Source organism: Antechinus flavipes, chromosome 3 (genome assembly GCF_016432865.1).
Source record: "Antechinus flavipes isolate AdamAnt ecotype Samford, QLD, Australia chromosome 3, AdamAnt_v2, whole genome shotgun sequence".
In the NCBI taxonomy this organism is placed as follows: Eukaryota; Metazoa; Chordata; class Mammalia; order Dasyuromorphia; family Dasyuridae; genus Antechinus; species Antechinus flavipes.
Window position 1 is genome coordinate 367,765,200 of NC_067400.1, and position 27,275 is coordinate 367,792,474.

Here is a 27,275-nt window from a genome sequence, read left to right on the forward strand (position 1 = left end):
TATAATTCATCATGAATTATAAGAGCTAATATTCATATGGTGCTTTAGGGCTTATAAAATACTTTATAGATATTATTCTATTTGATCATGAAAAGCTTTTGAATAAAGAGGTATTCTTATTTATATTTTACATATATGGAAATAATATTGAGAGAAGTTAAATCCAGGTTTAGCTAGTATTGATCAAAATATTCAAATGGAGGTCTTCCTGACTCCAAGTCCAGGACTCTGTTCACATGGATTCCTCAAGTAAAAATTTATAATTTGATATTTAAAATGGTTTTAATTAGTTAGTCAAATCTTATTTTTTATGATTTTAGGTTGAATGTAAGTAGGATACGTTTTTATCAGGTTGCGAGAAAAACAAAAGACATGTGATTTGCTCACTTTTTTTTTTTTTTTAAGACTGGACAAGAATTGCCTTAAGTTGAAGATTGTAGAACTTGATTTTACTCTTGATGTTTGACAGAAGTTATGAATTCCATTCAGTGTTCTCCTTTATCCTTTCTTCATTGGAAAGGAGGTTTACATTCTAAAGATTCATGATCTAAGTTTAAGGAAATGTAGGGGGAAAAGTATAATGAAAAAAAAATTAAACTACTCACAAAAGTAAAGGACAACTGGACACAAACACAAAACTGAAATTTGAAGAACAGATCATTGAGCTGACTTTTGTCTAATGATGAAGACAGGGTTTATTTTGATATATATTAAAGACTACAAAATGAGAGAAAGAAATGTTTAATTTTGAATATCCTACAGAAAGAGTTAAATGATCTTGGTTGATAAGGAGGAAGAGTAGAATTTCTGACAAAGTCATGGAGAGAAGAAGAGAGTAAAATGTGAATTAGTGAATATAATGTTTTGTGTTCAGATCATAGGGCAAGTGTAGATTATTCATTCAAAGAAAGAGCATTATATCATGAGCTAAATAAGCCTCATACAGCACCCAGAAATTATAGACAACACTAAACTTTTCTCCAATCTTAGAAGAACACTTTAGAGTGTGGATAAGGGAACAATAACTAGATTTGCGAAGGCTTCCTCATTTGTATTTTCAATAACTTACTGTCTTCTGAATAGTATAGTGTTCTGAATAGTATAAGTGGGAAGAAGGAAGAAATGAACTGATAGCTGCATGTTTCATTATTTCTTTATGGTTTTCATAAAATAGCATACATGTTTTCTTTGTGTTTTGTAATTACATAATTACCAATAAAAACCTATGCCTTTCTAGTAAAAAATATAATACAATTACAACTATCCCTTCCACATCCCAAGTTTTCCTATTGTTGTTTCTATATATTGCTGTTCAGCAAAAGAAATGAAATGTGAATTTGGGGGAAGTTTTATAGAAATCACAAATGATACATCAAAACCATCAAATGACACAGGGCCTATTACAAAATATTTAGCCCAAATTTTAAAATAAGGTATTATAAATATTGCATGCACTAAAAAGAAAAAAAAAATCAGACTTCTCTGGTGTGAAGGGAGGGTCAAAAAATTTTAAAGAAATTTTGCAGATCATACCATGCCCCTAACCTCTGCAATGTAAAAGGGTTAACGTTACTATTTTAAGCTCATGAGTAGAAGAACAATCTTTAAGTCTAGAGACATTGCCAACTATTACAATTCATAGGATCATAAGATCTCTAAGTGTGTTCTTGGGTAAATTATTTTATTCTTCTGGATCTCAATTTCCTCATAAAAAGCTGAATAAATGTGTTTGACAAGATCCCCTGTAGCTCTAAATCAGTGATTAAAAAATATCAGAGCCTATGTAATTAGACTCATAAACAAACAAGAATCTTTTTGACATACTTACCAAATAATTATTCCGATTTTGTTTGAAAATGTCTATTGAGGGAAATTTCACTATCTCTTGAAACAACACTTTCCACTTAGGGAAAATTTAATTGATAGAAAGTTTTGTTTTGTCCTTTTTTTTTTTTTTTTTTTTTTTTTAATATTAAGCCTACTTTTACCTCTGTACAGTTTCCACACACTATATGAAGTTTTGCCTTCACAAACCAAGCATAAAAAATCTAATTCTGCTTCTCAAAAATATACTTCAAATACTTGAAGACAGAAATCATTTATCCACTGAATCTTTTCTTCACTAGACTAAACAGCCATGGTTACTTCAGCTCCCCCTCATAAAAGGGGGAGTTTCTTCCCCACTGCAGAAATTTTCTGTATCAATATTATGCCTAATCCATGACAATCAGAATTGATTCCAATTCTCTAGATATATTATGAATAGACCAGAAGACAGAATGATTATTACTTTCCTAGTTCTGGATATTACACCTTTTCATGCATTATTAAATCAGTTTTCTTGCTTTCCATTTCTAATTGTTAATTTATACTGAACCTGCAATCCACTAATATCCTCAGTTGATTTGTTTTTTTGAGGGGAATATAGCAGGATTACATACCCCTCAAACCCCACTGTCATGGCTCATATGTCAGGATGGATTTTAGGTGTTATATCATGGAGCACACACACAAAATCAATTCTTGCAAGCAACAGGCAATGTAGAGGACCACTGACAGTGGTATAAGATCTTTCAGCACAGAGGGAACCTGCTGACAATATCTAGGTCGGCTCTTATCTCTTCTTGGGGGCGTCTCAGCCTTCCTGAGAAATCAGGGTGACATGACAACCTGCATTCTACTTAAAGCAGAGATACTTGCAGTAAAGAGGCATTTACATATTAGTAGCAGGGTGCTTATAGTTAGCACATGCTGATGTGCTGTGGTGATGTAATTGTACTATAATTGGCACATGCTCAGTGTAAAGTGATGTAATTGTACTAAAGTATTTAAGACTGAGACAACTTGAAATAAAAGGGTTCCATCTTTGACCATTCATGGGGGGTCCCTGCCTCATCACTCCTCCTCTAAGACCAAAGACTCAGTCTGGTCCTGAGATCCTCCAGAGAGCTAGTTTGGACACTACATTGACACCCCAATGTGAGGCCCTAGAAAGTACACTACACGGTAAAAGTTTCCAGATTTTAAAAAAATGAAAATAGCTTTTTTAAGGAAATATACTTTTTTCCCTGAGGCAATTGGGATTAAATGACTTGCCCAGGGTCAGCTAGAAAGTGTTAAATGTCTATAAATGTCTGAGGCCAGACTTGATCTCAGGTCTTCCTGACTTCAGGGCTGATGCTCTATCCCCTGCACTGATCCAGCTGCCCTAGTCAACACACTTTTAAAATTGCTTGTTTGGTTGTTGTTCTCTGTTCTCAAAGAGGACCAAAATGACATCACTATGCTAGAGTCGAGTTACAATGTGTCGGACCATGGCTGATCAAATCAATATGGGCTCTGAATGCTCTGCCACAAGTCGGATACAAATAGTCCTTATGAACATTTGGGATGGCTTTCTAACTTTGCACTTCTTGTATTTTTTCTGGGCTAATTCAATTCTGCTTTGCTCAAAGAGCAAGCATAGCACCTTCTCTGATAAGGGCAGTCCTGTGTTAGTATAGCTCATGTTGTGCAATCAATTCTAAACTTCTTAAGAGAAATGTTGAAAGTGTCTTTGTATTACTTTTCCTGACCACCTTGTGAACATTTGCTCTGTGTAAGTTCTCCAGAAAATACTTTTCTGGCAAGCATATATTTGTCATTTGAACAATGTGGCTTGCCCAACTGAATTGTGCTCTTTGCAGTAGAATAGGAAAGTTTGGCAGTTTAATTCGGGAAAGGATCTGAGTGTCTGATATCTTATCCTACAAGATGATCTTAGAAAGCTCTTCAAATGGGTATTTAATACCTAGCATCACTTCTGTGCACAGTTATGCAACTAAAAGTTATAAATCAACTCATAAAAGAACTATTAAAGAAATCATATTAGCATTTCATTAAATGAATCTTTTGTCATGTTGTCATTTGACAGCAAAATTTTAGTAATAATAATAATAATAATAATAATAATAATAAACTTTCACTTAACTACATGATGAAAATGTATGTGTGCATTGAAGGCTTATTTGTAAGCATCCTGGTGTTAGAAACCTCATTAATTTCTTATTTGGAGGAACAGACAACTTCAATGAGTATCTTTAACCTTTATTTATTTAATTTATAGGAAAATATTTTTCATTTTTATAGCACTGTATATAAAGGATTTTTAACCTATCATTTTTCAAGAAACTCATATTATTATTCTCCAGATAACAGCCCTAATATTATTGTACTTGTGTTAACTCCAAGCCTTTGTCATTATATTCATTGTAGTTTTGTCCTTGGTGATAAAGCATTTGATATGTTCCCACACTTCCCCCATTAAACAATGGCTACCATACTTCATTGGAGCAGATAAACAGTACAGATAATTCAATGCTCGCAATACGGTTAGTGATCCTTGTAATATAAAAAAGCAGAATGTCCTCTGATCATTCTCAAAATTGAAAACCGAGTGTATTTCATTTAGGAAATAAGGCTTCTGCACTGGAAAAAATTTCTAAATGCATATCAAAATTAGAAATCCTTTTTCCTATCTTGGGAAAGATTTCTCCAAAAGATGGAGAAAAGAAATGCAAATTTTCTAGAAGTAAAATCCACTGTAATAGTAATTTAGACTATTAATTACTATAATTTGAGTATTATATAATTATATACTCTTAATAATATAATTATAAGTATTATATAATACTCTTTATTATATATTATATAATAAGATTACTATATAAAATTTTCTAGAAGTAAAATTTCTTTGAGCAATGAATTTGGATTTTTACAATATAAGCTCAAGATTAAAACCAAAATAAAATCCAACTTTCTTGAGTGATTAATTAACACAGATTTCTTACCTTGTGGCTGACGGCTGGGATGGTATATTTGAAGGTCAAAAGGCTGTGCACTGGTCTTTTGAATGACACTTACATTCTGTCCAGTCCACTTATTGGCTTTGGATAATGTATTTGTTCTCCAGTCAGTCCAATATACTTCACTTCCATATAGAGAAACAGCAAAGGGATGAGAAAGGTATTCATGTCCTCGTATGATTTCTATCATGCCTGTTCCATCATAGAGGGCAGAATAAATAGCATCTGACCTATAGAAAGATAAGTATGAAAAATCCATTCATAAAGTACAGGTTCTTATAGGGCAAAAATTAAACAATACAGTTCCTTTGATGAATGATACCAACATTGTTTTCCAAATTTATATATAGTCCTATCATTGCAACTTAAAAAAAAAAAAATTAGAATGCCCAGAAAACAGCAGCCCTAAAAATAACAAAGAATTATTCTTGGTAATTCTTGAATATTTGAATGTTAATTTTTTGTTTTCTTTTTACCTGGCATCTGTCCATACTATCCTTTTTTCAAAATGGTCTATAGTTAATCCATTAGGCCAAGCACCAGTTTTCATGTCCTTATAGATAGTCTTTCTTCCAGCACCACTCATGGACGCAGACTCAATACGAGGAAAATTAGCATCCCAGTCTGTCCAAAAAAGAATTCTAACAAGAAAGAAACAATCAGATTATTCAATTCACCATTTTTAAAATGGCATGTTTGTCAATTAAGTTAAAAGAAGTGCAAATCTATAAATAAATTACTAGCTACCATATGAAATATCTTTGAAATCAGGCATATTAGTACATGCATTATTTCTTTAGGTAGAATCATATTAATAAATGATAACATGGGGGCAGCTAAGTGGTTCAGTGAATGGTGCATCAGCTCTGAAGTCAGGAGGACATGAATTCAAATCTGGTCTCAGACACTTAACACTTCCTAGCTTTGTGATCCTGGGTAAATCACTTAACCCCAATGGCCTTAGCAAAAAAAAAAAAAAAAAAAAAAAAAAAAAAAAAAATCTATTTATCTATCTCTCTATATCTATATATGATAACATGATAATCTTATGATTTAAAGAACTGGTGTGTTTATGAAATAATTATAATTGTTGATTACTGATTATTCAATAAATATATAAATTTGAGATTTTTCTATGATCCTCTTTTTCCTGAACTATTTATTTACTCTCTCAAGAGTAAAGGATAGAAAAAGGAAAAAGAAGTAGAAAAAGAAATTAAAAACAAGGTATATCAAAAATACAGAGGAAATAAAAACCATGCCATTTCTTCTTAGCAGAGTTGACAAAAAGGTGAAGAAACAAAAAACCAAAAGTCCAGGATTTTTTTTTTTTTGATTAGTCAGTAAATTTCTACTCCATTGCATACACACATACGTGTGTACATATATAATAGTATTTCTTTCTTCTCCCACATACTGTAAGCTTAGGCTATGTATCTTATATTATTGAATGGGAGATACCCAACTAATATATGTGTATATGATATGGTTCCATCTCTAGGGCTTTTGGGAGACAATGCTTGTAGATAAAGTAATTAGGCATGAAATACATTTAGAACATTCTTATTAGGCAAAAATATCTAAACTTTATAAAGACTTTGTGCTAAAAATTTCATTGATAGTGCATCAAAGAATTATCTTTGTGGTTACTTAGCAGGGAACTTTGTATCTATAAAGTTCAGGATCTATCCCACTTTTATCATATAAAAATGAAAATTAAGAACTTATTTCTTAACAATTTGAAAGACACAAATTACGATTGTAAATTTCAAAATGTTTTCTTCTTTATATTAATTATGAGTTCTTATGATAGTGAGTTATTAAGTAGCCTTCTTTGAAAGTACAATTCTTTAAATCTATCTCATTTTCTTCACCAATAATCATTCAAAGTTGAGTCTCTCCTTTCTAACCACTAAAAATAGTTCTCATTCATAGTTCTTTCCCTCATATTCTTTTGACACACTATATTTTCTCTTTAGTTTAAAATGATACCTTGGAAAACTGTTCTTAATATACCTAATAAGTATAAGCATTATTAAACATGGTGAATGGGATCCTTGGCTGAGTTATTACTAAGGACTTGAGTTTATAGTTCAAGACTATATTTAATCAAAATATGATTAAATAAGGGGTAAAACACACTGGTATTTTTTTTAAAGAAAGGAATGAAATATCTTAATAACTAAAAAAATATAAGAGAAAAATAATTCATTGAGATACTTAGAGCAAAAGTTAGTGGGAAGGTCATGGAAGTTGTGGGGATGTCTATCAATCAGGGAATGAGTGAACAAATTGAAATCTGTGATTGTGATAGAATGCTACTGTGCAATGAGAAATGATGAACAGATTGACTTTAGAAAAACATGGAAAAAATGGCATGAAAAAATGAAGAGGGAAATGAGCAGAACCAAAAGAACATTGTACATAGTTATAACAATAGTGTTTGAAGAAAAACTGTGAATGACTAAGCTATTCTGAGTATGATAGTCTACTACATACTATCAACTACTATCTACTATGATAGCACTACAAAGAAAGATGCTATCTACATCCAGAAAAAGAAGAGATAAATAGAAATATGTATAGTACAGTTTTACGTGTGTGTGTGATTATCTGTGGCAAATGGTGACCTTCCCTAGTGCGGCAAGAAAGAAGGGAGACATTCTGAAACTTAAACTATAATAAAAAATAAATTAATTTAATTTAAAAAAGTTAATTAGAGGAAAAGTTTATTTAAGTCAAATTCTAAATTATAAATGAACCTTTAATTTAACAGATAAGGAAGCTGAGGCCCAGATGATTATAGTATTTTTACTCAGGTTAGGAAACAGAGCTAATATATACATGTATATAATATATATTATAATATATAATAATTACATATATATATAATATATACATGTCCTTTAATACCATATTCAAGACTCTTTCTACTCTTCCTAAGTAAAAATCTTTGCAGATAATAGTCAACAGTGTCCTTTGCTTAAATATAACTGGAAATATTTGTTTGTTCTTTCTATTTTGTATATGCATGACACTTTTAAAAATATGCTGAGATTCACTTTTTAAAAATATTTCAACATTAGCTTCAAGATAGGAAAATGTGGAGGATCGTAGATATTGGGGAACTCTGAGAAAAGTATACTTGAAGCAAAGATACTTACACCAGGGTGTTTATTCAGTGTGATTGATGAGATATAACGGTTCTAAAATTGACACATGCTCAGTGTGCTGTAGTGATGTAATTGTACTAAGGTAAATAAGGGCTGAGAGAACTTGAAATAAGCAGACTGGAGAGAGACTCCAGTGAGAGTGTGCTCAAGTTCCATCTCAGATTCCAGACTCTAGAGAGATCCTCGAGAAAGCTGGCCTAGACACTACAGGAAAATGATGTGACTAAAATACTAGGAATTCAAATGCAAGATGTAAAAAAATGAACTTTTTTTTAAAGAGAAATGTTTTGTGGGACCTAGCTTAGTATGAATTTATAGAATTAGCCACCAGAACCTTTTAACTATGTTATACTTTCAATGAGAAAGATTTCTCTTCTACATTTTTCAGAAAACTGGCAATTAAAGCTACTGTCTTTACTCCATCTAGCAAGTGGAGAATTGTAGTTCTTAGATTTCCTTGTAGACTATGGAGTCAATTCTGGTAGATTCTATACAATGGATATTAAATACAATTAAGGTGTTATCTTTTATTAACAAGTATGTTTGCAGTATACCAAGGAGACTGCTTAATATGTACTGTGGATAATGAAAATATGGCTTACTGTCCTTCAAACTGTTGTAAAAATGACTGGTTCTTTCAATCTTCATTCAATATAGTAGCCTGGGAATCTGACAGCAGCTAATTTGCCAGTAAACTATTACCAATTTAGGAAAATAACATATTCAAGAACAATTTTCTCCAAAATGTAAATTTCATCTTAGTAGTGGGGGTTGGAGATGAGAAGAGCTTCTAAAAGTTGATTTCAAAGATGCTTTGATAAGGCTTTGGGAAGCTTGTACTATTTATTTGTATTTTAATGGAACCAAAACATTTTCTAAGACAATCAATATTTTATAGTAGAAAATGTGTTAGTAGAGGATCATTCAATAAATTTTTAATTTTCTTAAATTAATAAGGATTAAAAGATCTCAGCACAGGACATAAGGAATTTATGGATTGCAATCTTTTTTAAAGAATTGCAAGAATCAACTAAGGCAATAGTGGTTGCATTTATCTGGAAGAATTAGATATTTTTATACCAACAATAAACTAAAACATCTTTAAGGAAACCATTATATAGTGAACAATATCAATTCTTGAAAGGTCTTTATAATATAACAGATCAAACTGAACAAGGCCAAAATACATTCACATGGCCCAAAATTAGGTCAATGGAAAGAGGGATTAGAGTCAAAATGGCAGAGTAAAGTCAGGAAGCTGTTAAAGCCCTTCCAGTTTCTCTTGAAAACTACATGAAACCAAGCCTCTGAACACAGAGTCTGAGAGAATAAAACCTCTCTCCAGTTCAAGACAGACTGAAAAACTTCAAGAAAGGTCAGTCTCACTGGTGTGAAAAGGGTGTTCAGCCCAGGTCAGACAGAATCTGGGAAAGCCGGTAAGAGGGTTATAATCAAAGCACATTAGCAACTAAGACCCTCAGTCCTGGTTCAGTATAGGAATAAATCAATGGAGCAGCTTCCAGTCCCAGCTCAGAAGGCAAATTCTGGGAACCTAGGATGTTTTCTGCAAAGAGCAGGCAAAGCTACCCCCCTACAATAAAAGGGGGTGCTGTGCTCAAAGCCAAGGCTCAAAGCTGCACAGAAAACTTGGGACAATACCCCCCTTTAGCCTTAGAGCAGAGCTTGACCAAAAAAAGTAAAAAAAGAGAAAATATCAAAAGAGAAGGAAAGAAAATGAGCAGGAAACAGAAAAAGAACCTTGACCATAGAAAGTTACTATGGTGACAGAAAAGTCCAAAACACCAATTCAAATGAGACAAAATGTCCCTAGAAGAAATCTCAAAGAGTGAGATAAATTGGTCTCAATACCAAGAGGCTTCTTGGAAATGTTCATAAAAAGCAAATAAGAGAGTTAGAGAAAAAAATGAGAAAGGTAATAGAGGAATGCAAGAAAAGTCAACAGCTTGAAAAAGGAAGGCAATTCCTTAAAAAAATATAATTGTTCAAATACAAATACATATATCCACTGAAGAAAACATTATCTCTACAATTAATCAAATTGGAAAAGAAATACAAAAACTAATTGAAGAAAATCATAGATTAAAAAATAGAATAAAGCAAATGGGAACTAATTACTCTACGAAACATGAAGAGGCAGTCAAACCAAAAAGTATGAAAAAAATTAAAGAAAATGTGAAATATCTCATTAGAAAAATAGCTGACCTGAAAAATAGATCCAGAAGAGAAAAATTTAAAAATTATTAGCCTACATAAAGGCCATGACCAAAAAAAGAGCTTGGAGAGCATTCTGCAAGAGATCATCAAGGAAAACTGCCCAAATATTATAGAAACAGAGGGGAAACAGTCATTGAAAGAATCCATTAATCACTTTCAGAAAGGGATCCCACAAGGAAAATTGCCAAAAAATTGTTTTACAGAATCAGAAAAAAATAACAAAATTCATCTGCAAGAAATAATGGTCAAGAATATCAAATTAATAAAAAAAAAAAAAACAAAGGATAGTCATTTAGTAGCACTAACATAATATATAATATAGTTATATTATAAAGTAGCAATCATCAAAACCATTTGGTACTGGCTAAGAAATAGAGTGGTGGATCAGTGGAATAGAATAGATACACATGACACAATAATCAAGACCTATAGTAATCTAGTATTTCATAAATCCCTGAATTTCAGCTTCTAGAATAAGACAAAATGGCTAGAAAACTAGAACATTATATGTCAGAAACTTGGCAGAGACCTATATCTCCCACTGCATACCAAAATAAGGTCAAAATGGGCACATGATCTGGGCACAAAAGATGAAACCATAAGCAAATTAGGAGAGCAAGGGATAATTTACCTATCAGATCTTTGAAGAAGGGAAGAATTTATGACCAAAGAATTAGAGAACATTATTAAGGCAAAATAGACAACTTTGAGCACATTAAATTAAAAAGTTTTTTTCATAAAACCTACTAAAACAAGATTAAAAGAGAAGTAGAAAACTGGGGTGTTAGAATCCTTACAAGCTGTAAAGTCATTAGAATTGATAGAGACAATAATTATCTAATTTAGCATGGTTCAGTATGATTGATCTGATCCTACGAGGAGATGTTATGGGCCAGAACTTGAAACAAGGTACTAAGTGGAATTGAGGAGACAATGTTTAAATCTAATTTAGCATTCACTAAATCATACAACAAATAATGGTTTCCCAGTGATATAGTGATTGGTGTATACTCAGTGTACAGCATATAAGCAAGAAGCTCTCAGGGCCAAAGGGCACTCTGGGACAGAAACAGGAGCACTCTGGGAGATACAGAAGCCCACAAGCCCACTCTCGAAGGCAGCATCACATTCATTCCATCTTCCACCTTTGTGCTGGCTGGAGGCTGAAGAAAGCAGAGGCAAAGGACAAGCTGCAAGAGCTCTTGGAATCAAGGAAAGAGATAAGAAATAAAACATTTGGATTTTATCAGCTGGCTGTATTTGGAGTGATTATTACTCTGAACTGAAACTAAGGCTGCCTCCAGAAAACCTCCCCAAGAAACCTGCTCCCAGAGAGAACTATTATATTTTAAAGAAGAGAACACCACACTAGGAAAAAAATTACAGCCAGTGTTTCTGATAAAGGTCTCATTTCTAAAGTATATAAAAAATTGTGTCAAATTTATAATTCCCCAATTGATAAAATAGTCATAGGATATGAACAGACAATTTTCAGATGATGGAATTAAAGCCATCTTTAGTCATATAAAAATTATTTAAATAAATATTGATTGGAGAAATGAAAATTAAAACAACTCTGAAATACCACCTCACACCTCTCAGATTGACTAAGATGACAGGAAAACATAATAACAAATGTTGGAGGATTTGTGGGAAAACTGGGACATTAACGCATTGCTGGTGAAGTGAAATGTTCCAATCAGAGAGCAACCTGGAACTATGCCTAAAGGATTATCAAACTGTGCGTACCTTTTGACACCACGATGTCATTACTGGCTTGTATCTCAAGGAAATCATAAAGAAGAAAAAAAAAAGTACCTATCACATGTACAAAAATGTAAGTAGTAGCTGTTTCTGTGCTAATAAAGATTTCAAAAATGAGTAGATGTCCATCAAGTGGGGAATGACTGAATAGGCTGTGGTATATGAAGGTATTAGAATATGCTTGTTCTATAAAAAATGATGAACAACTGTTGGAATCCTTACTAACTGCTAAGTAATTAGAGTTGATCCAAGAAGTTGTTTTGGCCAGAACCTGAAACAAGGTACTAAGTAGAACTAATCAAGACAAGGCTTGTGTTCCCACCTTTACTCAAAGTCCACACCTTAAAGCTCTTTGGGCCAGAGAGCACTATGGGAGAAAACCCATAATCCCATTCTCTCAGAAGGTTCACATATAAGGCGAGACAGCCATTCCAGAACATATATTTTCCTCTTGGCTGGCTGATCGCGCTAGACTCGAGAGAAACGACTCTGCTGCAGAGAACACTTTTGGGATTTCAGTGGAGCTACGCCAGAAGCCCTCTCTCCACGGCAAATTGGTGGCTGGGCCCCCCAGAAGGAGATAAGAGAGATCTTCCATCTCTGTTGGAGGCAGAAGAAGGCAGAGGCAGAGGCTGAAGGACAGAACCTTTGGATTTGGAGACATCCGAAGGGCTCTAAGCCTCTAAACCGGCTGTCCTCTGAGAACAAACTCCAACATTTGAACTCTTAACATTTGGCGCCCAAGCGTGGGAACCAAGGACCCTACTTTCACTGAAGAAGTCTCCAGTGACCAGGAACTGAGTGAGTACAACCTTTTTTGGCTGAAATGGGACAGATCCTAGGTAAAGATTCTCCATCCCCCACCCCAACCCCAGACCCACCCAAGAGTGGTGCTATAGAAAGCCTGCTTAAGCTGATAGAAGATCAAGGGCTACTTGTAACTTGGGGACAGACAGCTAGACTTCTGGCTACATTAAAACGCACCTCCCCTTGGTTCTTAGAGGAAAAGCAAATCTCTCTAAAAAACTGGGCATTGGTTGGTCAACAGATGTCTGCATATAACAATGAAAACGGTCCTCGTTCAGTTTCCATTGCAGTGTTCTATTTATACAATACAATACAGATGGCCTTAAAATACCAGGATATCCAAAGGGGAAGCCTGAGATAAAGGAGGAAGACAAAGAACAGATTAATGGCCATATCCCCACAGGGCAGGGAGACTTAAGTGAGGCTCAAGGGTGGGGTGAATCCGAGGCAGCCTCAGCCCCACCTGAGGAGCAGGTAATTGACTCTCCTTCATCAACTCCACCCTCCGGGATGGAGGGAGGAGGGGTAGTGGGGGGGGCAGTGACAGCACCAGCACCTCCCCCCCAGCATCTAGCACCTTCCCCCCAGCATCCAGCACCTCCTCCCCAGCATCCAGCACCTCCCCCCCCCCCCCCCCCCCCCCCCCCGGCATCCAGCACCTCCCCCCCAGCATCCAGCTGCTCCTTTGAGTAGATTGCAAAAGGGACTAATTAAGGCCAGAGAAGAAGGGAAAAATGTATTAGAATTTCAACACCACATTTTTCCTGTAATTCAACAGTTTAATTCTTCAGGTCAAGAAAGTAGAAGATACTCACCTTTTGATATAGAAATCCTCAAAGACCTGAAAAAAGCTTGCACTCTTTATGGGGCTACATCAGCTTATGTTAAGATGCTATTGCAAAATTTGTCTTTTGAAATCTTGACCCCTAATGACTGGAAATCGATAGCAAAAATATGCCTAGAACCTGGACAGAACTACTTGTGGCTTTCTGAATATAGTGAGCTCTGTAGGATACAAGCCCAACAAAATATTCAAAGTGGAGTTCATACTGCAATCACCTGTGACCTACTAACAGGTACAGGTCCTTATGCAGATGTCGCAGCACAAATTGGTTATTCTGTAGCAGCATATCAGCAAATTGCTGATAATGCTATCAAAGCGTGGGCTTCTCTTCACAATAAAGACGACAAAGGGGGGGCCTTCACAAAAATAACACAAGGGCCAAATGAACCCTTCGCTGACTTTGTGGGACGCTTGCAGACAGCTATCATAAGAACAAATGGAGAAAATGCAATAACAGACATCTTGATAAGGCAACTTGCTAAGGAAAATGCTAATGAGGTTTGCAGAAGAATTATACTAGGACTGCGCAAGGATGCTCCTTTAGAGGAACTCATAAGACGCTGTGCTACAGTGGACACAGGTGCCTTTTATAGCCAGGCTATGATGCAGACTTCTCAAAATCCAAACATGAGAAGACAGAATCCCTCTTGGCAAGGGACTTCCAGAGAGACTCGTAGATGCTTTCAGTGTGGAAAAGTAGGACATCTGAAAGCTCAATGTTGGTATAGAGATAGAATGGGAAGACAAGGTGGGAGAACAAGACCCCAAACCCCATGTCCAAAATGCAACAGAGGCTTCCATTGGGCCTCAGAATGCAGACAGATTCAGGGAAACGGGATGAGGGGCCCAGCCCAGGGCCCAAGGCAAAAAACACTTGGGGCATGATGGCAGCCAATGGTGCACCCAGAGAGTGCCTAGAAGTCCAGTACCCAGACATGACCAATCAGCCAGAAAGCCATATGATGGGAGAAGGGGATTACACAGTCAACCAGCCAGGAAGCAACCTGATGACGGAAGGGAATTACAATTGGGGAGAATAGAGCTGTATGCAGCTGGGACAACTGAGATACCCCCTGGAGAGGTGAAATCTGTTCCTCTCCAGCCTATGGATCCCTTACCTCCAGGCACAGTAGGCTTGACCATTTCACCTCCTTGTATGTACAAAACAGTGTCCATCCACACACTGATGTGGGAAACTGGGGAATGTGTAGATAATATCCCAGTCACTAATACAGGTAGTCAATGTGTGACTTATCACCCAGGAGACGTAGTAGCATCAGGTTTACTCATACAGGATCCTAATAAGCAGCCTCGTGATAGTCACCCAGGTTCTGACTCCAGACCACAAAAACCAGAAATATATTGGACAGCAGCAGTAACGGCTGACCGACCTATGCTCACTATCTATATAAATGGCCTACCATTGGAAGGATTGGTAGACACAGGTGCGGATCGTACAGTTATTAGAGGTGCCAGTTGGCCCAGTCACTGGCCAAAGATTAAAGCAGATACCTATATGTCTGGAGTAGGAGGATCAATAGCAGCTGAAGTTAGTGCTGCCCCTATGAGATGGACTTTTGAAGGCAAAACAGGAGTTTTTACTCCTTTTATAGTTGAAAAAATCCCCATCAATCTGTGGGAAGAGACGTTTTACAACAATTGGGGTTAAAAATGAGTACTTCGGTTTTTTAAGCAGGGCTGCTGTTGAAGGCCTGCCAACACTTTCACCTATTCCTATCCAATGGAAAACTGATACACCAGTGTGGATAGAACAGTGGCCCTTAAGTAGCGATAAAATTCAGGCCTTATTAGATATAGTACAGGAGCAGCTTGAACAAGGGCATTTACAACCTTCTCTAAGTCCTTGGAATTCACCAGTGTTCGTTGTAAAAAAGAAATCAGGAAAATGGAGGATGCTCACTGATTTAAGAAAAGTGAACGAACAGATGGAAACTATGGGAACTCTTCAGCCTGGACTTCCATCTCCTACTCAGCTTCCTAGAGAATGGCCTCTTTGGGTTATAGACATCAAGGATTGTTTCTATTCCATTCCTCTGGATAAGGAGGATATGAAGAGATTTGCCTTTTCGGTGCCCAGTGTCAATTTAGCTGAGCCTTATAAAAGATATGAATGGACGGTTTTGCCACAGGGTATGAAGAACAGCCCCACTATGTGTCAAATGTATGTTGCTGCTGCTCTTGCTCCAATAAGAAAAGCATTTCCAAAAGTTATGCTATTACATTATATGGATGATATATTGGGTTGTGCACCTGAGGAACAAATTCTAGAAGCATGTCTACAAAAAACCATAGAAACACTAAGATACTACAAAATTCATATCGCTACAGAAAAAATTCAAAGGCATGCTCCTTTTCAATATTTAGGATATGAAATATATCCTAAGGCACTTACACTACAAAAACTGTCTTTAAGAACAGAGAGGTTGAACACCTTAAATGATTTCCAAAAATTAATAGGAGATATCCAATGGATGTGTCCAGTATTAGGTTTAACTACCAATCAATTGCAACCCCTATATGACATTTTAAGGGAGACACTGCTTTAAATTCACCACGCCGGCTTACAAAAGAAGCTCAAGAGACCTTGAGAGAAGTTGAACTGGCTTTATCCAATGTAGTTGAGAGAGTAACTCAAAAACCCTTGGAAATATCAGTTTTTGCTACGAAAGAAGCACCCACAGCAGTCCTTCATCAAGGAGACAGTGTGATAGAGTGGGTGAACCTCCCAGCACAACCAGAACAAAGCCTTACGCCTTACCCAGTGCTTGTGGCTAGAATTCTATTAAAGGCCATCAAGCGAGCAGTACAATTATCTGGGACAAGACCTGACAAGATATATACCTTCTATACAAATGCACAAATTAATGTATGCTGTGAAACCATCCCAGAGTGGCAGATTTTATTGGCCATGGCTCCAAATTTTGCACATGGATCTCCATTAAAGATAACCAGACTACTGCATAATTGGTAATGGATTTTTGAAGAGAAGGTTTCTAAGGTTCCTCTTGAAGGACCAACCATCTTTACAGATGCAGCCAAACAAAATATTTGTGCTGTATACTCTCATGATCTAACCGTAAAAAGAGTAGTCAGAACTCCTTTTCAGTCCACTCAGCAGAACGAATTATATGCGATCATGCTAGCTCTCACTTATTACCCAGGCGACATAAATATAATATCTGATTCAGCCTATTCAGTAGGTGTGGTACAAAGAATTGCCACAGCCCAAATAAAATTTGCAGCTTCTAATATATATCAGCTCTTTAAGGAACTTCAAGAGCAAGTGAGAAAGCATCCAGGAAAGATTTATATCCTGCATGTCCATTCACATAGTGGACTTCCAGGTCCTATTTTTGATGGAAATTCAAAGGCAGATAGCCTTTTAACTATGTTGGCCAGTACGCCTTTATTTCAGGAGGCCCAGGAATCCCATTCTAAATACCATCAGGCTGCTGGAGCTTTGCGTTTACAGTTTGGGATTACAAAAGAAGAAGCTAGGAGCATAGTGAAAAGCTGTACAGCTTGCCTTCCCTTCCACGCTCCTACACTGCCTCCAGGGAAGAACCCTCGTGGTTTGAGACCCAATGAAATCTGGCAAATGGATGTGACTCATTATAAATCTTTTGGTCGTCTGTCTTTTATCCACGTTGTGGTAGACACCTTTTCAGGATTCACTTTTGCCATACCAGCAGCAAAAGAGACAGCCCGAGTGGTCACTGAATTCCTCATTCAAGCATTCGCAATTATGGGTGTGCCACAAGAAATAAAAACAGATAATGGATCGGCATATACCTCCAAACATTTTGAACACTTTTGTGCACAATATAAGATTCTACACACTACTGGCATACCCTTCAATCCTCAAGGTCAAGCAATAGTAGAAAGAAGAAACAGAGACATTAAGACACTCCTCCAAAAACAAAAGAAAGGAGGAGCCACGGGTAACCCTAGAGAACTTCTAAATTTAGTTCTCTATACCATTAATTTTTTAATCTTTGATAAAGATGCACTGGCTCCAGCAGACAGGTTTTATAACCCACCAGAAGAGCAGTGTCCAGTGCGAGCAGCTCCACTATCTTTAGATAATCGCCAGGTGATGTGGAGAGACCCAGAAAGTGGTGAATGGAAGGGACCAGATAGGCTAACTGCTTGGGGGAGAGGATTTGCTTGCATCTCTACAGGTGGAGAAGGAATCAGATGGGTGCCTACGAGCCGCATTCGCCTTGTCCATCGCAGAAAGATGGAGCAGACCCTTGAAACGAAGGAGAAGACCCAAGAAATATCGGGTGGTTCTGTTGCTGATTGTGCTCATAAGAATTATTAGATTCCTGGCACATGAACTAATGGACAATGGAATCCTATTGGACTGTTTCTAGGACTTATGGACATGTGTAAATTTTCAGATTGATTCTTGTTATTTGTTACATTACTACTAGCCTGTGTTATATTGCTATGTGCTCATGTAAATTATGTATAATGCCTCCCATATTGATGGATTTATGTATACCATGTATATCTGTTACAAAGTTCTGGCCCATATTGATGGATTTATGTGTACCCCCTCAGAAACCCCCTATGTTTTAAAACAAAAGAAAGGGGGAGATGTTGGAATCCTTACTAACTGCTAAGTAATTAGAGTTGATCTAATCTTACAAGAAGTTGTTTTGTCCAGAACCTGAAACAAGGTACTAAGTAGAACTAATCAAGACAAGGCTTGTGTTCCCACCTTTACTCAAAGTCCACACCTTAAAGCTCTTTGGGCCAGAGAGCACTATGGGAGAAAACCCATAATCCCATTCTCTCAGAAGGTTCACATATAAGGCGAGACAGCCATTCCAGAACATATATTTTCCTCTTGGCTGGCTGATCGCGCTAGACTCGAGAGAAACGACTCTGCTGCAGAGAACACTTTTGGGATTTCAGTGGAGCTACGCCAGAAGCCCTCTCTCCACGGCAAATTGGTGGCTGGGCCCCCCAGAAGGAGATAAGAGAGATCTTCCATCTCTGTTGGAGGCAGAAGAAGGCAGAGGCAGAGGCTGAAGGACAGAACCTTTGGATTTGGAGACATCTGAAGGGCTCTAAGCCTCTAAACCGGCTGTCCTCTGAGAACAAACTCCAACATTTGAACTCTTACTCTTAACAAACAACCTGATTTTAGAAAGGCCTGGAGTGATTTACATGAACTGATGCTGAGCTAACCAAGCAGAACCAGAAAAAGATTACAATCTATTACAAGCAATTCCAAGAGATTTTGGACAGAAAATGCCATCTAAATCCAGAAAAAGAACTATGGAGATTGAATGTAAATCAACATATGCTATGTTCACTTCTCTTTTCTGTTATTTTTTTTTTCTGTCTCATGGTTTTCTCCCTTTTGTTCTGATTTTACTCTCTCAAAATGATTCATAAAGCAAATATATGTTAACTTTAAAAATTAGGTCACTGATTTTTAATCTTTCATACTTCAAGTCCAAAAATACGTATATTAGTTGAATATTTCATTATTTTTATATATTAGTTTAATTAGTTTACTATTTTAGAAGCTGCACAAATAAAATGAATTAGCATTCTGTGTAATTTAAATTTTTTTTCCTATTTATTCAACTTAGTTCAGTTCAATTTAATTCAATAAGACATATTAAGCCAAGTTAGGAACTATGGCTACAAAGATAGATATATCACCAGTTATGCTCTTAAGGGATTTACATCTAGTTGAAAGTTTACCCAATTGTTAGAGTAAGGCAATTTTATACCAACCTGATAGAAAGACAGATTTTTACATACACACATGCATATACAAACACATATACATGCTTATACACATATGCTTGAATTCACATGTGTTTGTGTATGAAATTGCCTACTGCTGTCCCCTAACCTATTACATTTAACAAATACCTAATATATATATACATAGCAATCAATCAAAAAATATTAACTACTTTCTTAAAGGCATAGTGCTTGGTTCTCCTACTTAGAAAAAGTTAGCATTCTAATGTATATTCAAGTCAATTTAATGTAAGTGCTAGGGACAGAAAGAAAAAAACTAAAGTAGTGTTTACCCTAAAAGAACTTATATGGAATGGAACTAGTTATAAGTTCCTTGAAGAAAGGGATTGCCTTTTACCTCTTGTTTGGCTCATATCGGGTACTAAATAAATATTATTATTTAATGTGACATATTGAGTGCTACATATTCATAGATCATGGGGCCAAATTAGGCCTTTCTACCAGGAGGGAAAAAAAGAGACATAAAAATAGAACTGCTAGGATAATAGTTGAATCCATTAAGTATCATCTGACACAATCTACCCTTCCTTATCATTTTAATTCAAATCACACACTGGATATAGTTATTTTCTCACACAAGACTTTTTGGCAACAATGTTTCAGACCTAAACTTCACAAAGTACATTAAATTAAAGGGAGACAAAACATCATTTTGTCTTTTTGCAGAAAGTTCAATGTATTGCCTCAGTGCCTATTCAATTATGATCAAAACAATTTCATTCAGTTGATATTAATTTGCAATAATTCATAGACTAGGAGAATTATCAGGGTTGAAGAAGTCATGAAAAACAGGCATGCTCATGCATTGTAGATCCTGGAGATGGACCTATAAATTGATCAAACCATTGTAGAAAGCAATTTAGAATTTTAGGAAGAAGAAAAAAACAACATTTGCCCTTTGACCCAGATATTACTGCTAGACATACACAAAAGTAAAAAGTACACACATACATACACACACACACACACACACACACACACATATACACACATATTTATACTAATACTTTTCAAACTAACAACAACAAGGAGAAACCCTGGAAAGTAGGAGGTAGTCCATTGGTTGAAGAATGGCTAAATAAATTGTGGTATGTGAATGTGATTGTTATAGTTTGTTATATGAATTAGGAAATATATGATTGTTTAAAAAGAGCTGATGTAGTGAAGTGAGCAGAAATTGAACAGATTATAAAATAATAACACTTAAAAGCAAACATTTTTGAAAGCTCTAAGAACTATGAGCTATGATCAATAAAGTGACCTGTTATGAACCTAAAGTACTAAAGATGAAATATCCCATTCCTTTTAGAGAGCTGATAGATTTAAGGTGTAGAATATTTTATAAAAATAAGGAAATGAATATATATATATATATATATATATATGTACAGAAAAATCACACACACATATAGGTAGATTAATTGATAGATATATACATAGAGTTATGTCAACATTTGTATCTTTATATCTATAGATACAAAATATACACATGAATATAAGCTGGTATGTGTATAAGTATGCATGTGTATATCTTATACAATCATTGAGGAAATTTGTCTTGTTTGGTTGTATGTATTTGTTACAAGTAATTTGTTTTGTTTTGTTTTTTCAATTGGTTGGGGATGAGAGAGAAAAATAGATTGTTGCAATTAAAAACAACAGGTAAAAGAGTGCTACAGATGTGAAATGTGTGCACTTTCAGATGAGGTTATTATATTGAGTTTTAATTGATTATCTTACTTTTTTTGCAAAGAACCTTGTAAATGTTTTTTAATAAAAAATAAAACATAGCAATATAACATCTAAAGAAAATGGTGTGTCTCCAGTAGCAATATATTCTTGTTAACAAATGCTTAGATAAGTCCTAAAATATTCACGAACTAAGATTTTTTATAAAATCCTTATTCCCCCAGGTCTCTGAATATTGGATTGGCTTATTTATTGATAGATTAGTTATAAATTGAGAATATTTTTAGTATAAGCAGTGAGCCAATCTCACCAGATTATGCAGAATTCCAAGAGAGAAGTCTATAAATCACTTGTTTATTTCTATCATTAAGAATGGTGACTGAAAAGAACCCTCAGAAAAAATATCTGCTTTGCAAACAAGTATTCCTTTACATTTAAGATTGTTGACTGGTTATCTAACAAAACAACAAATATAGCTCTTAAAAAAACCTGAGTAAACAGACCTCTGAATAAAAAATACTGGAAGATTACACTCTTATAATAAAGCAAGCTTCTTCTATTGCACTTAAAATTTAACTCAATTTCCAAATGCCCAATTTGCATGAAACTTTTCAGAAACACATCAGTAATGAAAAGCAAAGTACACAATAAAGAATATTTGTGAATGTTAATGCACAAAATAATTATTTCTATGTATCCATTCATTCTTTCTCCAACAAATAGTTATTGAGAGCCTATAAAAGGTTAGAATTAATAAGGGCAAAAGAGTTTAAGACACTCTACCTGTTCTGAAGTAGCTTACTAAATAGTAGAGGAATAAGGAAGATATAAATAAAACTAAATTACAGAACTTAACCAAGTTCAGCCAGTGAATTTTTACTGCGTTTCTAAGTACATTTTTTAAAAGAGAAAGTAATGTTTTTAGATGCTATATTTTTTCAAATAATATCTCCATAACCTGCTTACAAATTTTCAAAGAACAAGAGAAAAGTTAAATCTTAAAACAAACAAAAAAACATAACCAAGAAGGCAATGAGCCAAGATGAGATAAAGATATTCTTATGTTGTTTATTTACTTGCAATATGTTTTCAAAAGTGGAATTCATTGTATTCCTTTATTTATTATACTTGTATCCCAAGGCAACTTAACTGAAGATAGTTTTAAAATCCCAATTCACTGCCCCTCCTTCTAAAAAATGGGGTTATTGAATTTATTTGAATTTTAATGAGTTGATGGAATTTGTTTTCTGAAAATAGAGACAAGGGGATATGAGACTCTAGGGGTCTTATTTTAAACCCACTAAACTGACCTTATTATTCCTGAACTCTACATTTCAAGAAAATTAAAATCATATCAAATCACATTAGTCAAACCAAGCAATTTAATCCCAGAGCTAAGAAAATTACCACTGTCATCAGAACCCTTGGGCCATTTTAGTTAGAGACACTTTTACAAGTTAGATTTCCTGCTTTTAATAATCATGCTGATTTACTTCATTTTATCACCACTGTAATTATAGTAATTAGCTTTAATAGTTAAAAATAACAATTAGTAATGATAATAATTTATCAATTTTTTCAATGGCATTATAATTTTCTCCTTATGTTTAAGATAGCACTTTATTTAAATAGTTTGTTACTCTTAATGACCTTTTGGAGGTCATAATCCAAATTCAACACTAATGCTTAGTATTCTGAATTCAGTAATGTTTAATATAGCTACAAAAGGATAGAAGGATTTCATATCTTCTATATCTCTATGTTGTATTCCCCTTTCTCAGACTCAAAAATAAAAAAAAAAAAAGCAGTATATATTTCTGGAGGTGAGAGGGAGAGACATCACACTGGAATTGTGTTTTCACTTAAATGAATAAATCAAAAATAAATGAGAATTGTCCATCATAAGTGATTTTTAGAGTCTGGAGGGTCTTTAGTAACATAAAGACCTATTCATGACCGAAAAAGAATCTCCTGGATTGTATACTTAACAAGCAATGCCCTGGTCTTTGCCAAAAGATTGCAAATAAGGGAAGTCCAACTACTTATAAAGTAAGCCCTTGAAACTAACCTTTGATATCTGGCAGAATTCATTTAATCCCTCTTCCATAAGACTTAACAGGAAATTATCATATATCATGTTATTTTTTATCGAGGTTAAACATCCCCTCATCCTTAAACTGCTTCTCACATAGTAAAAACATGCAGACCTTTGTCAACCTGGTTGCTTTCCCCTAAATACTCTCCAGCTTCTCAGTATACTTCCTGAAACATGATAGACAAAACATGATTGTCCAAATGAGACTTGTCCAGGGCACAGTACATAAGGTCTATCACCTATTTATTTCTCAGTGCTTTATTTGTCTTTAAGCAGATAAGATTAAATTAACATTCTTGGCTGTCATGACAAACTGCTCAGTCACATTATATTACAAAATACTAAGATCCCTAGATTATTTTCAAGACAAATTGTTTTACAGGTAAGTCCTGCCCAGTTTGTGAAGTTTATTTCCTTAACACAGTATAAAGTTTCAGAGAACAGAATTTCACTTTTTTCTAAACATTTCATTAATCTAAATATTAATTTCCAAATATTATAGCAATGTTTAGATTAAGATCTTTTTGATGTTATCTGTGAAGTAGGTGTTAGTTTTCCCTCTCGATTTTGTATCACCTATGATCCATACCTCTAAATAAATGATTAAAATATTAAGTGAAGGACCATACATCTCTTTAAAAAATTATGTTTTATTATATATTTTTAATTAATAAATTTGTATTTATAACACATTGCTTTGTAAATCATGTTGAGAGAGAAAAATCAGAGCAAAAAGGAAAAACCATGGGAGAGAAAAAAAAAAAAGAAGTGAACATAACATATGTTGATTTACATTCAATCTCCACAGTTCTTTTCTGGATGAAGATGGAATTTTCTATCCAAAGTCTATTGGGATTGCCTTGGATCACTAAATCCTTGAAACTAAAAGAACTAAATCTTTCATAATTGATCATTAGACATTCTTGCTGTCGTGTGCACTGTCATTGTGCACAATATATTCCTGGTTCTGTTTATTTTACTCAGCATTAGTTCATGTAAATCTTTCCAGGACTTTTACAAATCAGCTTGTTCATCATTTTTTATAGAACAATAATATTGCATTATCTTCATATACCACTTCTTGTTCAGCCATTCCCCAATTCAGGGGCATTTACAAATTTTCCAGTTCTTTGCCACCACAAAAAGAGCTGCTACAAACATTTTTGCACATGTAAGTCCTTTTCCCTTTGTTATGATTTCCTTGGAATACAGACCCAGTAATGACACAGCTAGGTCAAAGGGTATGCACAGTTTTATAGACCTCTGGACATATTTCCAAATTGTTCTCCAGAATGGTTGTATTATTTCATAACTCCAACATTGCATTAGCATTCCAGTTTTTCCCACATACTCTCCAACATTTATCATTATCTTTTCCTGTCATCTTAGCCAATCTGAAAGGTCTGTAGTGATATCTCAGTTGTTTTTATTTGAACTTTGTAATTTAAAGCATTTTTATGATGATAGGTGGCTTTAATTTCATCATCTGAAAATTGTCTGTTCATATCCTTTGAGCATTTATCAATTGTGGAATGAATTGTATTCTTACATATTTGACACAGTGGTTCTTTATATATTTTAGAAATGACATCTTTCAGAAACACTGACTGTAAATGTTTTCCCCAGCTTTCTACTTTCCTTTTACTGTTTTTTTCTCTTGGTTTTGGTGTGCAAAAACTTTTTAATTTAATGCAAAGTTGTCCATTTTGTCTTTCATAATGTTCTCTAGTTTTTCTTTGGTCACATACATATTCTTAAATTACTGTACTTCAGACTTCCTTCCAAGTTGACATTGAATTATTAATATATCAATTACATCATTTCTGAATACACCTTTTTGTACTATGTAAATCAGTTTGCCCCTTTCCATCTTTTCCACAAAATTAGCATGATGCACCTCATCAGATGCTTTGCTTTAAAAAAATTATATTGCTAAATGATTTTGTTTAAAAAATAAACATATAATTTTGTATGATATATTCTACTCGGATATTTTTCTTTATTACTTTTCTTTCTCCAAAATAATCTTGATTTAGAGTGGTTTTATAATTTCTTTTTCTTTATGATTACAGAGGTTTACAGAGTTACTGACTACCACTACACTTATTTTTAACTAATTCTGTCACTTTCCTTACAATTAGTCATTCTTTTCTGTAGGAGTAGGGTTTTTACAATGGAATCTTCTTACTTTTGAACCAATAGTGCCATTATTGTATCTATATTCCAAGGAAATCATAAAGCAGAGAAGAGGACCCATATGTGTAAAAATTTTTGTAGCGGCTCTTTTTGTGCTGCAAAGAATTGGAAAATGAGTAAGATAGATGCTCATCAATTGAGAAATGGCTGAATAAGCTGCCACATATGAAAGTAATGGAATGTTATCATTCCATAAAATGATGAACAAGGCCTAGAAAGATTTACATGAGCAGTTGCTGAAGGTAACAAGCAGAACCAGGAATACATTGTACACAGTAGCAGCAAGAATGTGTGATGATCAAATATGAAAGACTTGGTTCTTCTCAGTGATTTAGTGATCCAAAGCAATCCCAATAGATTTTGGACAGAAAATACCATCTATATTTAGAAAAAGAACTATGGAAATTGAATGTAAATCAATACATACTATGTTCACTTCTTTTTTCTGTTCTTTTTCTCTCTCCCATGGTTTACTTCTTTTGTTCTGATTTTTCTCTCTTAGCATGATTTATAAAGCAATGTGTATTAAAAATAAATTAAGTAAAAAAACAAAACAAAACAAAATAAAAACAAACAAACAAAAAACCTGGGCATGCTTAGCCTGGAGAAGATACTCACGGGAAACATAATGGTTATCACCAGATGTTTAAGAATTTGAAGATATATCACAAAGAAGAGATTAAAGTTGGTATGTTTGGTCCCAGAAAGCAGAATCAGGAGGAAAGAATAGCCTCTGAAAAGAGACAAGTTTGGGTTGAAGAGCAAGTAAAATTTCCTAAGAATTAGATGTGTCTAAAAGTTAAATGGGCTACCTACAGAGATGTTTGACTTTCTTTCCTTAGAAATGCTTAAAAAGAAAGTGGAAAATAACTCATCAAATATAATAGAGATGGAATTCCTTCTTTGTATGGATTAGATGAGATGGAATCCAAAATCCCTGTAAAATCTCAAATTTTATAATTTTGTGATTCTCTGAAATAATCTCTCACATATGACACAGAGAATTAATTACAACATGAAGATAAGAAAGTTAAAAGATAGTAATGTTATATAATATATAGCCAACTTTAGGTGAAATCAAGAGAATCTCAAGAAATCTTAGAAATAGAAACAAAACCAAACATTTAACATTTATATATGCATATGTATGTTGACAAAAAGTGTCCTTGTTAATTACATTTTAGATTTTAATTGCTTAAGGGATTTTAAACTTTATGCTTTAACAGTTGATGCACTAAGATTTTGGAACATTTATGTATATGTGAATGTATATGTAGATAGAGAGAAAGGAAGAAAGATATAGTATCTCTATGTGCTTATATGTATTGTGTATCGTATATTATGCAATGCAGTTAGGAAAGCATTATCTTATTTTTCTTATGAACTTGATAAAACTTATTCCTTATCCCCAAATCCTTTTTTAAAAAATGATATTTTGTTTTTTTTTAATATGGTTTAACCTATGTGTTTTAAGTAAGCACTCTACAAAAATTTATTTTGGTGTTTAATTTTTATTACTAAAATGAATACAAATGTTCATTTTGTGTGTATATATATGTATGTATATACATATATACATACATATACACACACACACACACACACACACACACACACACACACACATATATATATATATATATTCATACACAGAGCACTGGGAATCTATTTGTCAAGAGGGAAATGAATTTTAAAAGTCTCTAATAATTAAAAGTAACTTCTAAAAATATAAAAAAATGATTCTTTTACATCTCTATTATAGCTATGCATTTCAAGAGAGTAACTTTAAAATATTTATTTCAAGAAATGTGAAAAAA

General features: G+C 34.4%; 1 protein-coding gene across 1 annotated transcript in view; it reads right to left on the bottom strand.

The window, feature by feature from the left end:
* The window catches only part of LRP1B (LDL receptor related protein 1B), a 2,056,943-nt gene that overhangs the window by 812,710 nt on the left and 1,216,958 nt on the right, over nucleotides 1-27,275 (bottom strand). The window contains exons 26-27 of the mRNA XM_051990638.1: nucleotides 5,321-5,485; nucleotides 4,830-5,074 (exon numbers count right to left, since the gene is read on the bottom strand). Coding sequence (XP_051846598.1) covers nucleotides 4,830-5,074; nucleotides 5,321-5,485 — 410 coding nt within the window. The remainder of the gene's footprint in view (nucleotides 1-4,829; nucleotides 5,075-5,320; nucleotides 5,486-27,275) is intronic.